Source organism: Asparagus officinalis, chromosome 8, assembly GCF_001876935.1.
Source record: "Asparagus officinalis chromosome 8, Aspof.V1, whole genome shotgun sequence".
Lineage (NCBI taxonomy): Eukaryota > Viridiplantae > Streptophyta > Magnoliopsida > Asparagales > Asparagaceae > Asparagus > Asparagus officinalis.
In genome coordinates, this window is record NC_033801.1 from 125,274,079 (window position 1) to 125,290,585 (window position 16,507).

The 16,507-nt window shown below is 35.6% G+C and overlaps 2 protein-coding genes across 5 annotated transcripts in view; one reads left to right on the plus strand and one right to left on the minus strand.

Moving 5' to 3' along the window:
- LOC109822754 (protein ALP1-like) lies at positions 6,306 to 7,034 on the plus strand. Of its 2 annotated transcripts, none has more exons than XM_020389002.1 (2): positions 6,306 to 6,476; positions 6,551 to 7,034. In XM_020389002.1, exons 1-2 carry the CDS (start codon positions 6,356 to 6,358, stop codon positions 7,006 to 7,008), a joined length of 579 nt encoding a protein of 192 aa, XP_020244591.1. In that variant the 5' UTR covers positions 6,306 to 6,355; the 3' UTR covers positions 7,009 to 7,034. The 2 variants fall into 2 exon arrangements, with proteins under 2 accessions (XP_020244591.1, XP_020244592.1); XM_020389003.1 differs by having other exon boundaries at positions 6,884 to 7,034.
- The window catches only part of LOC109819937, a 9,823-nt gene continuing 3,990 nt past the window's right edge, over positions 10,675 to 16,507 (minus strand). The window contains exons 2-5 of one of the 3 annotated variants that reach the window (XM_020385933.1): positions 12,015 to 13,302; positions 11,420 to 11,900; positions 11,232 to 11,321; positions 10,675 to 11,125 (exon numbers count right to left, since the gene is read on the minus strand). In XM_020385933.1, coding sequence (XP_020241522.1) covers positions 11,103 to 11,125; positions 11,232 to 11,321; positions 11,420 to 11,900; positions 12,015 to 13,302 — 1,882 coding nt within the window. In that variant the 3' untranslated portion in view covers positions 10,675 to 11,102. Of the gene's footprint in view, positions 11,322 to 11,419; positions 11,901 to 12,014; positions 13,303 to 13,795; positions 13,883 to 16,507 lie in introns of all 3 variants that reach the window. The other 2 variants (XM_020385932.1, XM_020385931.1) reach the window with 2 other exon arrangements.

A 16,507-nucleotide genomic window follows, 5' to 3' on the forward strand; every position in this document is an offset into this window, starting at 1 on the left:
ACTTTTATTATGGATAACTATATACCTTTCTTGATATCCTATTAGACCCACTAATATTTGTAAAAGTTGATCCTGTTTCTTTGAATTATAATTATTTTACCTTTTTCTGTGGTGAAAATACTGGGCTTATAAAAAAAAACTCACGTAGATCCATTGTTCACTTAGGCTGTGTTTGGCAAAGGGATAAATGAAGGGTTAAGAGGGTTTAACCCTCCATTAACCTGCCAAACACCAAAATTACCCCAAGAGTTAGTTAACCCTCACGTGACCTCAAAAACCCATTTAACCCGTGATTCGAAGGGTTAACAAATCCCTTCAGATAGGCGGAACAAGCCTTAACCCTCCTTCTCACGCGAGGGTAGGCGATGGAAATTTGATGTTGGCAATGGAAATTAGGTAGGCGGTGGAATTTCGCATCTTGGCAGCGGAAATTGGGGAGGCTATATATCTTTCAGTTATACGGTATGATTCTATTCAAGCAGTTCTTCCCCAAAATCATTTCCCTCTTCTTCTTTCCCTCCAATTTTTCCCTCTAAAAATTTTCCTCCTTCTTTTCCCCAACTATTAATAGGAATATTTTAGGGGGAACAAGAGAGGAATTTGCAGCCGATTGGGATCTCAAAAGACGGGAGACAAAGAAAAGAGAGGTATGTTGATTTTGCAATATTGAATTGGTTTCCAAATGTTTGCCATACAATCGATAATGTTAATATGAATCTCTTTGGTTGATTGATGTTTTTTCTATATTGTGATGCTACAATTTCAGAAAATATCATTATGAACCATTTGCTTAATTGTTTGTATACTAAAGAAGCTTGCGAAAAAGAAAGTAAATTGAAATGTACCTGGAATTGGAGAACTTGGGTCGATTACAAAATATTCTAGTATTTTAGTTGCTGAGTCTGACCTCTTCTTCTTTGAAATTGATCTCCTTGGTTCTCCTCTTTGCTTGATAGCTTTATGAAATATCTTAGATGGTTAATGGTATGCAATGGTTTGATAATGTTTGTGATCTCCTTGGTTCTCCTCTTCTAGTATTTTAGTTGCAGAGTCTGACATCTTCCTCTTTGAAATTGTTTCAGAAAGCATCAGTTTTTTCTATGCTTAGTTGTGATATGATCAATTTTCGATTGTTTGTTTTAAGACCCGGTGAATGAATGATTTCATATGAGTGCCTAAATGAAGATAGTGCTTGTATCTTTCATTCAGCCAAGTACACGTACAAACACATACACATATCAGAACATTGAAAACGTCCTGTTTATGTTTGCTACTTGAGTGCTTGCTGCTTGAGCTTCCATATAGTTTTGTTTATGCTTCTGAGGATGGGACTAAATATGTGACATTGTACTCAATGTTCTGATTGCTTTATTCTCTATTTTATTTCATTGAGTCGATGATGCATTCCTTCGGTCAAATGATAATGATGTCGATGTATATTAACTTATTCATTTGCTGAATATTTAGCTATGCATTTGGGTGCAAAGATTTCTTATGCATCACCTAATTAGAGAATACTGACTCCTTGTTAATTTTAAGATTTTTATGAATTCATGTAAAATCAGGTGTGGGATTTCTATATTGGAGCATCTAGTCCTGATTGCCCTCTGAATTACCTTTCCTCATTTACCACATATTATCTTAGTAATAATTGCTTATTATCTTAATCTTAAGTATCTATCCAAAACATGTACAACTCCAATGTGAAGGGTCTGACATAACCCCTGACTGGAAAAGTATTATTAGGTATTAGTTATGTTATGTTATGCTATGCTTCACCTAATTAGAGAATACTATCTAGTTGTTAATTTCAATTATTTTGTGCATTCACAACAACATCTAACTGTACCTTCTCAGATTTGTTTCAGCCAACATAAGTTATTTAACACTTAGATTTGATAATGTTTGTGTCTTTCAATCAGCCAAATACATGCACAAACACATACACATTTCAGAACATACACATTTCAGAACATGGTAAACTACGTTGTTTATGTTTGTTGCTTGAGTTTCCATATGTGATGTTGTACTCAATGTTCTGATTGCTTTATTCTCAACTTTATTGCATTGAGTCGATGATTCATTCCTTCAATTTCATTAACTGTAAACTCTAAAAAACATTCTCAGTTGTTAATACTGTCATGTTGCTTCACCTGACATGTCAATTTTAGTTTTGTGTCAGACATCATAAGCACCATGTAACACATACACGCCATTAAATCATATGCAGTAAGACATTGTTTACTAGCCATCGCTAAATATGTGACAATTTATACTCTAACATGCCCAGGTTGAGGGCTCTTATCTCCCTCTTTAGTTCTTATAGAAATGGCTTTTATATATTACTTGTTCTCTCATTTAGTAATGATGCATTCTACTTGAAGGTTTCACTTTGTCTCGAATGCTTAAGCATAGCTGCACAAACTTCTCTTTGTATTTTTAACTACAACACTCGATTTTTTTATCTCCGGATCATTTAGCACTTTATCTTGACTAGCAACTAGTCCTTCATTTATTAGCTACTCCATGATATTCTGGACACCAACATAATTACATTCAGGATAAGTGTGAACAGAGAATATGCACTGATTGATTTTTGGCTCTATGGTTAGAAGTTCTCTTATAACTATTTCAGTGCTTACCACTGCCATTATACACACCAGTTGCTCAAATATGCACTCAGTATACTGTTTCCATATTATATCCTTCTTTGTAATGTGCTTTCTTCATAAGTTGCATGAGTAGATTGGTCGCATTGAAATTAATTCCCAACTATTAAATTGATTCTTGACCTGTAGCTAAGACTGATCCTTCGTCAGGATTCTTGGCATTTAAAATGTTATGTTAACATGCTTTTAGTTTGCTGATTGGCACCAGCCATTTAGTGAAATCTTTTGTGCCGTCTCATTTGAGTTGCACTTGGTAGCTCATTCTCATCTTGATGCGAATGTCCTTTGAGAATACAACAGTGGTGGAAAAATGATGTTGAGAAGGAAATGAAAACTATGGATATGTGTGTGTACACATATGTGACATTCTCTAGTTAATCCTCTTGTAACACACATATGTGACATTCTCTAGTACATCATATGTCAGTTTCATTAACTATAAACAAAGAAAATGTGAATGGTTTATAATCAAAACTAAACAGTCTTGCTTCACCTGATGAATGAAGAATTTATTGTTGTTAATTTCAATTTTTTGGTGCAAAAAGCAAAAAATGATTCCAGGTACATATTCTACTCAATTTCATTTTCTGAATATGTGATTTGTGTGACTGACATGTCAATTTCATTAACTGTAAACTCTAAAAAACATTCTCAGTTGTTAATACTGTCATGTTGCTTCACCTGATGAATGAATACTGACATGTTGCTTCACCTGACATGTCAATTTTAGTTTTGTGTCAGACATCATAATCACCATGTAACACATACACGCCATTACATCATAAGCACTTGATAAATGAATTTTTTTGTGTCAGACATCATAATGTACACGTACACGCCAGTAACACACACATTTTAGGATTTCATAGTTGTTAGAAAACATAATATTTGTTGTAGTTTGTTTTTGTATGTCTTTGTATTTCCAGCACAATAGTTTACATAGCATTGTTCAATTGATTAATTTCTTTTAAAATTCTCATTATGATCTAGAATGGCTAAGAAGAACTTCATATCACAATCTCAACCCGAAGGTGGGCAGTCAAGACCTCGTGCCAGGAACTGGACTATAGAGGAAGATAATTGTTTGATGGGAATATTAAAGGAAATGGTCCTTAAAGGAAAGAACAATGGAGGTCATTTCACTACCGAGCAATGGCAAAATGTAACCGATGAGTATAAAGTTAGGACTGGACAAAAGGACAGAGGCAAACTACAAATGCAAAACCGTTATAAAATTTTGAAAAAACAATATTCCCTTAATTACAAACTTCGAAATAAATCAGGATGGGGTTGGGATGAAGGTAAAAATATGGTGATTGCACCTACCGCAAAAGATTGGGAGGCACTGATAAAGGTATTATTTAAATTTCTACCAGTAAAGCATTTGAATATTATATAATTAAAACTATGATATATTTATTATGAATTTTCTGCCGCAGGAGAATGATGAGTATTTAAGAATTAAGAACAAACCTTTTCCTCAGTTTGATGATATGGATTTTCTATGTGGAGGTAACACATCTAAGGGGCGTTGGTGGTTTGGGACTACCGATGACTTCAATGAGCGTGAAGGAAGCACTAGTTCAGATAATGAATTAGATGATATTGAGGGGCCACACAGTAACGAGATAGATTTGAGTGAATCAGAGGAGGTACAAGTAGTGGAAGAGACACAAGTTCCTTTTAATGGTACACAACTACCATCACAACCAATACCTATTTCTACTCCAAGCATAAAGCATCAAGCCCAACCATCAGGTTTAAAGCGTAAGTTTAAAAATATTTCTCGTCGTCGAGTATCAGGTATTGAAGTTGAAAATAATTTGTCAAAGATGATTGAGCTACAAAAGCAGCGAATTGAAATTACAAAAGAGCTAGTAGATTCCAAGAAAGGAGTGCCCACTGAAATGAAAGAGTGCATGGATAAGATAATGAATTTACCAGGTGTAACTAGTGATCTATGTGTGGCAGGAGCAGAAGCTATTAAAAAGAAAGAGAATAGGCATGTCGTTAATATGCTTAACGGTCAAATGCTATTATCATGGCTCATGAAACAAATGGATTTACAAAATGCAATGACCGGTTATCCATCGCCTATTTACAATTTCCAACATCAGCCATCTCAAATGCACCAGTTCCGAAATGAGTCTTTTAATCAACCGAGCTGGCAAGGGTTTTCTCAAACTTCTCAGGGTCAATCACGAATGTCACAAGCTCATGAGAGCACCATGCAGGAAATGGGGTCATTTGTCAGCTTACTTAAGGAGAAACAAAACTTTCATCCGAATTGATGCTTTATGTTCAAGACTCAAGAGTCAAGACTAATCAAATTTAGTTTAGTAGTATGTTTTCTTGCTTTTAGTTGAAGTTCATGTTCCAAAGAGTGATTTTCTTATTGTCAAACAAATTATGATTTTGAATGTTTAGATTATGTCATATGTTGGATGGTTTTTATGTTAGATAATCTTTTTGCAAGGATGCTGTGTATTTGAATGAAGTTTTTATGACTTCCTTGTATGTTGTGTATATGATCTGTATTTGTATGGAGTTTTTATGTGCGTGTGAATTTGTGTATATGATGTGTATTTGTATGAAGTCCATAACATCAAAGCACTTGGCTTTGTGGTTAGTTGTCCTCTATTTTCTTGAGTTGATCATTTGCTTTTGTGTATGAGATGCTACTAACTTAAATAGCTAATAACTTTTACTGTCTTATTGGACCCAAGACTGTTTATTTCAGCTCTATTTATCTATATCTTATTGGGGATTTTGTGTCGTAATTTGAGACTATTTATTTCAGTTCGATTTATTTATGTTCTATTTATCTCTCTCTTTTGTTCTGAACAAAGAGCTTGCTGAATCTTGGCTGCCATTCTTTACAACAAGTTGTCTAATTTTTCTTTTTTAATTTAGTTGAAGATGAATTCATTTGAAGATTTTGCAAGCAATCTTAGTGTTGATGATATTGAAGCACTTGATGATGAAGATGATCTTATAGAGGCGTTGCTTTTGAATGATGAAGATGGTGATGAGTACATGTGGAACGAGATGATTACGAGCATCATTCATCAATCAAATGTGATGAAGCAGGTTCCTCGACCATGTCGAACTAGACCATTCTCTGGTCATATGCTTGTAGAAGATATGTTGGCTGGACATCCTGATCGTTCATATTCTTGTTTTCGAATGAGTTCTGAGGCAATTCTTTTGCTTAAAAATGTTCTAATTGAGAAGAATGCTTTAAGGCCAACTAGATATTTAAGCTGCAATGAACAACTTTGTATATTTCTCTACGGAATTTCGCATGCCCTTTCAAATCGAGTATTAGCTGAGATATTTCAACATTCAGGAGAGACTATTAGCAGGCATTATAATAACGTGCTTAATGCTATTTTATCTTTGAAACAAGATTATATCCAGCTTCCAACGGCTGACGTAGACGTTCATCCTAAGATTCGAGAGAATCCCAATTTCTTCACATACTTCAAGATAGAGCTCTCAACATATCTTTTATGAAATCTTTTTAAATGTGTATGTGTGTAGGTATCTATACATTAGAACTTTATATTTCTTTTATTTTTACAGAGAGCTTTGGGAGCAATTGATGGATCTCATATTCCTGTAATTATGAAGAAAAAAAACACAACAGGTATCGTAATCGAAAGAATTTCATATCTCAAAATGTAATGGCAGCGTGCTCCTTTGATCATACTTTTCTTTATGTGGCTGCTGGATGGGAGGGATCAGCATCTGATATGTCAGTACTTCGTGCAACACTGGAAGATGGTAAATTTAATGTTCCTGAAGGTAAATTTTTACATTTTTTCATATTCTTTTTTTAAATCAATTAGATCTAAATTCATATTGTTTTAAATATGCAGGTCACTTTTACTTAGTTGACTCAGGATATGCTAATACTTCAAAATTTATCGCCCCATATCGTGGATCACGTTATCATCTTGGAGATTTTGCAAACAGGACCACCAGAGCCTATCGAGATACTAAAGACAAATATAATCATAGACATGCACAACTACGTAATGCAGTGGAAAAAGCATGGGGAATTTTAAAGCAAAGATTCAAAATTTTGAAAGTTGCTGCTCCATTTCCTTATAAAACTCAAGTCAAAATCGTTGTAGCTTGTTGTGTTCTTCATAATTTTATTGCAAGGCATCAGGGAAATGATAAATACTTTAATATGCTTAATGGATTAGAGATGAATGAGGATGAAGATGAGGTGGAGGAGGAAGAAGACCCCCAATACATGGTTGGTGCAGATGAAAGTTTAAGGGGTGAGCAGCTTCGCAACAGGATTGCTTTACAGCTTTGGAATAATTGAAATATGTAGTTGTCGAATATTGAAGCATAAGGCGGTTGAATTATATCTTTTTACTATCTTTATATGAGCAAATTTTATAATTTTATATGAGCAAAACTTATAATCATTTTTTTTGCCAGGTTTATTGATAGAGGAGAAGCCATATAATATTTTGTTAGCTCATTATCTCTCTTTAGTAGCTGAAATAAAGTGAAATGATAATTTATTTTAATTTACCTTCTGAACAATCATTTATTGAATAATACCAAATTGTCATTTTAGCGTTATTTCAAAAAAAAAAATTTATCCCACGTGTCTCAACTGAATTACATATTAGCGCACTAAATCTTTGAAATTGATCAGAAGATAAACAACACGAAATAAATATTAATGAGGCAATTAGTTATAAATTTTCAGAAAGGGCGAAAGTGGTATTTTTTAAAAAATTAATGAGATTAATCTCCTTATCCCTTCTTTATTTGCCAAACACAAAAGTCTTAACCCCTTGTCTAAACTAGCGCATCCAAACGGAATTAGAATATTTTTAACCCTTCACAATGGATTAACTAAGTTAACCCTTCTCCTTAATCCCTCTTCCTTAACCATTTGCCAAACACAGCCTTAAATCAGTAGTTTAGTAAGACATAAAATCTTCTCGATGTTCTTAAGAATGAAGCGAGTCATGAAGTTCTTCCCCATTCTGTTATATGCAAGTTGTCATATGTTTCATGTTCTTTTGAGGATTTCAAATTTTTCTAGGGACTCACATCTCTGGTTTTTTTTTTCACAGTCCTAAACATGCCCACACGCTAAGAGACAATCTTTAGTTTCTTAATCATGATTGTATTTACCAAATAAAAAAGCGATCATCTCTCATTTAAATTGTTGAAAAACTTTTGAGTTGAAAAAAAGCGTCTGAATCCTAAGATTTCATGGCCTACGAAGTGCTTAAATGTATGTTTATAGGACAAATCACTTCCTTTTTGTACTTCACTGCGATTAACCTTCAAAATGCTTGAAGCAAGGCCTTAGGACACACTTCAGAAAGCTTTTTCAAACACTGACACAAACATGCAATTTCTAAAATTCTTTCAGTTATGGAACCATTAATTACTCCCATTTTGATTCGGCTTGATATTTGTGCTTCAAGATACTGATTTGGGCACTTCAAGACTTTAGACCAGGATCAAGGCCCAATATCCCTTGACAATTTGGCTTGCGGGATATCAATCAAATGTCTGGGATTTCATCTCAAATTCTTAATCCCCTGCAGATCATTCTGAGCTGATTCTTGTAAAACAATTACTTACATCATTTCATAAAAAATCAAGTTGGTTGTCGATTTATGCTTCAATGCATACTTAAAACTGTGAATATGCTCTTCTAGAAATGTATAGTAATTGAGAACCAGGGGGGATGATACTTGTGCTTATTGAGATTCTACATTCATGAGAAAGATGTAGTTCAGATATTAGCATGCTCTATAGGTTACCATGGACAGAAACTCGTCCAACGCGCTTATGTAGCTAAAATTAAAATTTGAAGGCGGATGGGTTTCATATCGCTTGCTTAGATTTTCTTGGTATCAGTTTATCTCTAGATGGCCTAATTTAACTTGACAGGTAAACAAAAGTCTCAGTAACTTCCCAAAGGATAAAATCTTCTTAGCCTTTTCTGTAAACACAATGGAAACCATATTCGATTTTATCCTTCTGTGATGAGTTTTCTTCATATAGTTGACAGCTGACGGGAAAAGGCTTGGACTATAATGGTCGTGATTTTATAATATAGAAGTTTAGAGAGATTAGACATCCATTACAAAAATGGTTTTGATCCTTGTATTCAGTTCTGCTCTTTGTCTGGGGCTATTTTCCCTTCAGGTAAAACTGTTCAAACAACTCCATTGATGCCAGAAACTATATATGTTTTTTTCTTAAATAATATATTGCTGCTCCGTTCTGCTCTATTTATCATTATTACGATTATTATATGGTAGTTAAGAGAATTCAAAAGTTGGTCTGTGATGCATGTACAAGTTACTGTTGTTATTTTCCGCATTTCTTTAAGAAAAACTTTCTTACGCTCTTAGCTCTCTAATTTGCTTTGTAGATAGCTGTTATTGTTACAAATTTATTCTTATATGTACATCATTATGTTTCATCAAGAAAGATGATTCAAATGAAATCCAATAAAGGTTGCAAAGATGTTCTAATGCGAATATTTTCAAACTAACTAGATTTGGTTTTCGATAGATAGCGTGATTGAAAAAAGAAAATCTAGTGTCAATTTTCACACGACGGGATTATCAGCTTTAAATTTTGTCTTTGTTATAGATCTCCCTTGCACTTAGTAAATATATAACTGAGATTTTCACTATGTTGCTATCGTTCAAGAAGAAAATTTCATGTAACTACATGTGACTGACTCATTGTTTTTTGTAGGTTGAAGTGAATGGAAAGGAGACTACTACAGTACTACTCTTTATAAGTTCTTGAAATTAAAGAAAGGAGGTTTTTTGGGCGATGGCATCAAGTGGCTTTTCAATAAGTTCTTTGAGGACAAAGATGGAAAAGTCGTGGAAAAATATGCACCAACAACCTCACCTTTAAAAATGGAGGTACAACTTTGACAGTGTACTGTATAATTTTGCTTCACTTTTATTTGTACTTATTATTGTAACTATACTTTATCTTCCAAAAAACAATACATAGCTTTTTGGGTTTGCAGGAATTCAAGTGCCTTCTTTGAGGGACTATATTTCCGGTAATGCGAATATGTGATCTTATGTATGCATAAAGGGATGCTTCTTCCAGAAAACTTGTATATTGCTGGAAATACATTAGCTTCTTGTTGTATGTAAGAAATATTATTTATTTTTAATTATTGGCTTTCAACAATAAAGCTATGTTCGCAAGCTATCATGTTGACTCTTTTCTACTCTCATTATATGTATATTGCCATGCTAATTGAATACTTTCCTGGTTTGTAATGTGATGCTGAATATTAATTATTTGCAGTTAAGATCAACTTACCTCTTCTTGATTGTGCAGTCACTTTTATCATGCGCACCATATATATGGTTGATTAGGTTCCTTCTCAATGGACAATATTCTAAGTTCTGTGAGATAATGGTTAATTGGCATTCATCTTGTTATGCATCACGTGCAATGCACGTATTGCATACTAGTATAAGCAAAAATGAATTAAAGCTGTTTGGTGCAATACCTGAATCAGATAGCCTTTCCATTCCATACTCTTATGGGAAACATCGTGTCCTTGTACTTTTGGCTCTTCAATGCAATGAGCCAATACCAGTGCATAATCAACTCTAACATTACTCGTATAAAATACTGATAATTAAGGCGCACATTAGGACAATCTCTCATCTAATCAACAAGTACACTGAAAGATAAATTGATGTTGCTAGCATATACTCAAAGAATACTGATGAACTCATACCTCCATCAAGAAACACTCTCAACTGCGGCTTCAACAGTTGCTGCTGAGTATCCAAAGGGAGACAGAAAGCCTCCATTGCGTTCTCTCTCATACTTCATAGCTTCATACTGCACTCTCATCCTCGATATAGTTGCAAGATAAAGGGCAGATCTGAAAAGGCCAGCAAATGAAGCCCCACGTGACCACGTCTACTTTCAACCATGCGCAATTTATCATGTAATCTGTCAACAGAATAAAATAAGCTCTCCTCTCAAGTTGTAAGAAAGAAGAAATTTAGTTGCATAAACTAAGCACTAAACAACTAAGAAATAAGATGTTGGGCTAGAGAACTTGTATAACAAAGTAATTACATACTCCCGCCAATCATCCCTCGATGTTCCCTCCAAATATCTCAAATAAGCAGATGAAGTTAAAAGTATAAATTTGGTGTTTTTTGGACGTTATTCTAGTACATTAGCTAAATGTGTTCATGTCACCAAGAGGGCATAGACGGGCATCTTGTACAGATATCCGAGTACATTTAGCTAATGTACTCGGAGGACCTTTCTTCATCATCAAAGGCTATTAAAGGATCTCTATCCTTGTTGGAATGCTTATTCTTCAATCTTGCATTGAACTTGACGTAGACCAAATCATGCAATTTCCGATGCGTTAGTCTATTTCTCTTTTTTGTATGAATCTACAAATTAGAATCACAAAGGACAAATTAGTCTCAAATGTCATCCAATATGATTTAAAGTTAAAAAGAGCCATTATCATCTCGAAGGTGCTCCAATTCCTCTCACATGCTGAAGAGCTAGTTGTTAAGCTCAAAATTCTCATTGCCATCATCCTCAACTCCGAAGCGTCAGTGCCAAAAAGTTTCCACCATATAACTAGTTAAGTCATAGTTGCAAACAATTAGTAACTTGTAACATTCAAACAAGAATTAGTCAAATCACCAAATTAATTTGAATGAAAAATGAAAATATACCCGGATTATTATTAGGCTTTTTTGCTTCTCTCTTTGCAAGTTCTCTCCCGAATGATCCTCTTTGATGCTGATAATCAGAGAGTTGGTCTCCAATGTTGCCAAGCATGTCACCATCATCTGGATAGAATTTGTTCATACAATCAACAAGGCAACTCAAGAAACTTCCATCTCTTTCAATCTCCATAAGATTTGGATAGTAGAAATAAGGATTTAAATAATATCCTGCTTTATGGAGTGGTTCTTTAAGCTTGGCATCAAATCTCTTATCAATAATCTTCTCTATAAGAAGATATTTCTTCTCTTCATCCTGAAAGGCCTCTTTGATCTCCTCCTTAGCCTTCATCATGTCTCCATACACAAACCCCATTGAGGGGATTTTATCACCATCTACTCTCCTTAGAACCTTCACCAAAGGAGAAAAAACTCTAAGGGCAAGATCAACGTTGTCCCAAAACTTGTTGCTATGAATAATCTCAGTAACCTACAAATAGTCAAAAATCATAATAATCAGTAATACAATAGAATTATATATTCTAAAGCAAATGAATATTTTTAGTTATTAGTTACAAACTTTAACTTTTAAATTATATTGTACCTTTTTCCCCGCTTCTTTTGTTGAAAGCTCGCATTCCATCCATTCATTAGAGACAAACATTTGCTTCAACACTTTCTTTTTATCTCTCAATGATTCCAAAGCAAGGAAAGCTGTGGCAAATCGTGTCACCCCGGGTCTAACAAGGTCCCCACGTGCAAATTCTCTCATCACATGAAGAGATCTCGTGTGGCTATAAATGTACACCGACACAGTTCTTCCCATTGCAATTGCACTCCGAATAGGTCTTATTTTGGCTATATCGGCTAACATCAAATTAATAGTGTGTGCCGCACAAGTTGTCCAAAATATATTTGGCTTCTTAATTGCTAAGCTTTTTGCGGCTGCCATGTTATTTGAAGCTCCATCTGTGACAATTTGCACAACATTCTGTGCCCCCAACTCTTCAATTGCTTTCTCCACATAGTTGCATATATAATTTGCATCATGCTTGTCGCCCGATGCATCACATGAACCCAAAAATGCTGTTCCTCCATCTGAATGCACAACTATATTCATAATACTTCTCATCTTTCGATCACTCCAAGCATCGGTCAGTATGGAGCACCCGTTAAGTGCGCAACTCTTCTTAAATTTTTCAATGATCTCCCTTGTCTCATCCACCTCTCTCTGCAGAATAGTCTCCCTCAATTCATATGGTGTCGGAGCATCCAAGAAGACCCCAAACTTTCCAATAGCCTGCACCATTTGTATGAAAGAAGGAATACTTGCGGTATTAAAAGGGATGCCGGCTTCATAGAACCATCTCCCAATGTACCTGTTCACATCATCTCTTGCCTTCTTCCTATACTTGTTGTCCATCACTGGTTGTTTCATTTTTAATACTAGTTCAGCCGACTCCTCATGAGAGCGGCTCGCAAAAGCGTCCATTGGCCCTTTCGTCTTGAAGGAGGAGGATGATGAGCTTCTCTGACTCTGAGTAGATGCGGTCACACTCCCTTCATATCCCTCTTCCTCCCCTATATGAACATCATCGAGTAAATTCTGCATTTTCAACTCCTTTGCACCCTTATTCTTCTTAGCACTATCAATGATTTCATTTACTTTTTTCTTCACATCTTCAGGGACCTTCTCACACGGCAAACAGTTCCCTTTGATTCCAGCCAAGTGTTGTTTGAACCGGCTTATGCCTCCACACATAGACTGCCCACAAAACTTGCACCGAACCTTTAAAGCATCATTACCAACCCGCTCAGCATATGCCCAACAAGAATCTTTATCGGCTGGCTTTGGTGGTTTATTAGATGCTTGGCCCTCAAAAGACATTCTCCTGTCAACATGAGAAAGTGAACCATGAACACAAGTTTGAAAATAAAATAGCAACACAATTACACAATTGTATATTTATTTTATTTATTTCACCACGTCATAAAACTTTATGCCTAACACTAACTTGTTCTATTTTGTTGCAGACTTGAGATCAAAATGACATCAAGATTTTAAGGAATGAAGTAAGCAACCGAGGAAGACAACTTAAAATAACAATTGTAAACTATTTGCAGATCCAAGTTGTATATTTTTTTAAGTTGTAAATTAATTGTAATTACAACTAAATTTTCTTATACAGTCTCACAACTCACAAGTATTTTCTTAAAATTAAATATTCTATAAACAACAAACAAGTGTTGTGAATAAGTCTCACAACAATACTCAAAATTAATTGCTAAAGTAAAAACTAATTGCTCAAAATTAATTGTAATTACAATTAAATTTTATAATACAGTCTCACAACAGAAATTTTATAAGATTAAAAAAAAAGATACCTGTTTGAGTAGATAATTCACGGAATTTCTTCACAACAAGTCTCACAAGTGAAGTCAAAGACGAGGCTAGAAGAGAAAGTAGATAATCTGTTCAAAGAACAACAAAAATCAACTTAAAAAAATAGAAAACAAAACAGCAACAGAGACGAAGAGACAAAGGCTAGAAGAGGAAAAAAACGAACTTCGAAGGTGAGGAGATGAATGATACCTGTTCGAGGCGACGTTCGCTGGAGCTTCACGAATCCGAGGCGACGTTCGCTGGAGCTTCACGAAGTCGAGGCGAGAGCACGAAGTCGAAGTCGAAGTCGAGGCGAGAGCACGAAGTCGAAGTCAAGGCGACGAAAAGGCGAGGATGAAGAGGCGACGACGAAGATTTGCTGGAGAGCTTCGTCGTCGACGACGAGGCGATGAAGAGGCGAGGACGACGAGGCGACGAAGAGCTTCGTCACGACGACGAGGCGATGAAGATTTGCTGGAGAAAAAGGCGACGACGAAGAGGCGACGACGAGCTTTGTCGGGACGAAGAGGCGAAGAGCACAGCCGCCAGAGATTAGGGCTTGAAGGTCTGGAATCAGGTTTGAGACTTCGAGCTTTCGTTTTATTGTGAAAACGGGTCGGGTGGGTTTAATATCTCAGCAACCTAATTCACTCACAAACCCGATAAACCCGACAAAAAAATGAAAGTTATCGGGCGCTATTAGCGGTTATCAGCGATAAATCGCCGATAATTGGTCAAAATTGCTAACCAATTACAATTTCCTGTTATCCTAACAGCAACCTGAAAATTCCGATAAATCGCCGATAAATCCCGATAAATCGCCGATATTTAAAACACTGACCGTGATTCTGACTTTTATCTTACCTACTGCCTACTGCTTCCTATTTGTGATGTTGAAGAGCAAAAGGGAAGTGAGAATGATACGTGAACTGTTGTTATAGATGTGATGATATATAATGTGGGTCATGAATATGTCTATCTCAATTACAAAAGAGCCTTCATCCCAAATTTTCAGTTTGGCTACATGACTTTGTTTTCTCCACTTAGCTCACTTATGGACCATGTTATGTTAACAATTCTGCACAACTTGTTGCCTTAATCCATGTCCAGTTGGGAAATTCCTAAGTCTGAATCTCACCTTCAACTAACATTCTGTTACTCCTAGCAACACATGCACATTTTGCTCTCCAGTATACATGTAAAAATCAATTTAGATGGTTGTCTCACATCTTATCCTTAATAAAACTACAATTACCTTCTTATAATTGCACCAATTCTTATCATATTTTTTTCACTTTCTGCTCCTACCATTTTCTGAAAAACTAAACTTAACAGTGTGCTCTCGACGTGGCAATCAGATTCAAAATTGATTGAAAATTTGTGATAGGCGTAAATGTGCAAAGTTCCAAAACTCTCATACAATCAGTTCATAGAATCAGGGATAATAAATTTGACAGAAAGAATTGACAAAACTTGAACTAAAAGGCTGAGGATCAAGAAGATACTGCAAGAGAAAAATCTAGAATCTTGATGATTTTGAAAAAGAATATATGTGACCACTAGTCAAAGGTGGTGGTCTGTATACTGAGAATAGAAAATTTTCACCACTGCTCTTATGTGGAAACAGCATCAACTACTCCAGTATCCTATTTGCGGTCATAAGGTTGGGCATACCTTTTTCCTAAAATAAATTAAAATCCATTAAAATAGTACAATTTGATTTCAGCTAGAGTTAACATTTTGCAGTCACTATTGATTGACTACCTAGTGTGGTCCAAATAAATATTTACTAGTTACTCATTCTGAATATTTTATGTATGCTAATGTGCATCAAGCTTCACGGCATTAGTTGCAATAAATTCCAAATCAACACCTCATTTGGCACTCTAGAATATAGCTTGTACAGGAAACTAAGGTCGCAATATCAGATGGCTTGGTTGTTCTTACAAAACGATGAAGCCATTATCCCAAAATTGTGGGCCAGTTACACAAATGCATACCCTCCACTTTGGTTATTAATGACCATCTCTTCAGTCAACAAAAAGAAAGAAAGAAAAGAGAGTTTATATGAGAAAAGGATAAGTAACAACTTGTGCGTAAAATCTTTAAGCTGAGCCACGAGTGGGCACCATAACATCAAAATCGTAGGTTAAACTTAAGACTGCATAAAAGGTGAAAACTCTCAGAATTGACCTTTACAGAAAATTCCCATATCTCCAGACTGCACATAAGGTGTTAAAAGGAATAATTCTGAATTATTATTTATCCAGCCTTGCATTACAAAGGACATTAGCACATTAAACATTTAAAGTTCCTTCCAAGTTCCACAATATTTGTTAAAAAAGGAAAACCACAGAAAATCATCACTTAAATGCGAAAAAAGGAAAAACACTAACTTGATAGAATCTGACGATCGAAGACATAAACGGGCACGACTACTTGATTCTCTTTGACTGCATCAACAAACCCCAAGTGGTCATCAACCCTAAGATCACGATTCAACCACACAACTGCCGCCCCCCGGCCTCCTCCTAAGGAGCCTCCTTAGGTTGCATCTAAGGATGCGTAATCTGGACCGTCCGTTTAACATCCCTCAAATTAATCTAGTCCCTCCGTTCAAAAAACCCTTCCCCAAAACTCCATCCCTTACTCTCTTCTCAGACCAGATCTGGCCACCAGCCCCTCCCCCCATCCTCCTCTCCTCCACCCGAACT

Bases quoted from the DNA above. Each gene is read 5' to 3' on its own strand.
- LOC109822754 (XM_020389002.1), top strand. From the start codon at position 6,356: ATGGCAGCGTGCTCCTTTGATCATACTTTTCTTTATGTGGCTGCTGGA. The intron at 6,477-6,550 runs GTAAATTTTTAC...TTAAATATGCAG, and splicing joins TAAATTTAATGTTCCTGAAG to GTCACTTTTACTTAGTTGAC.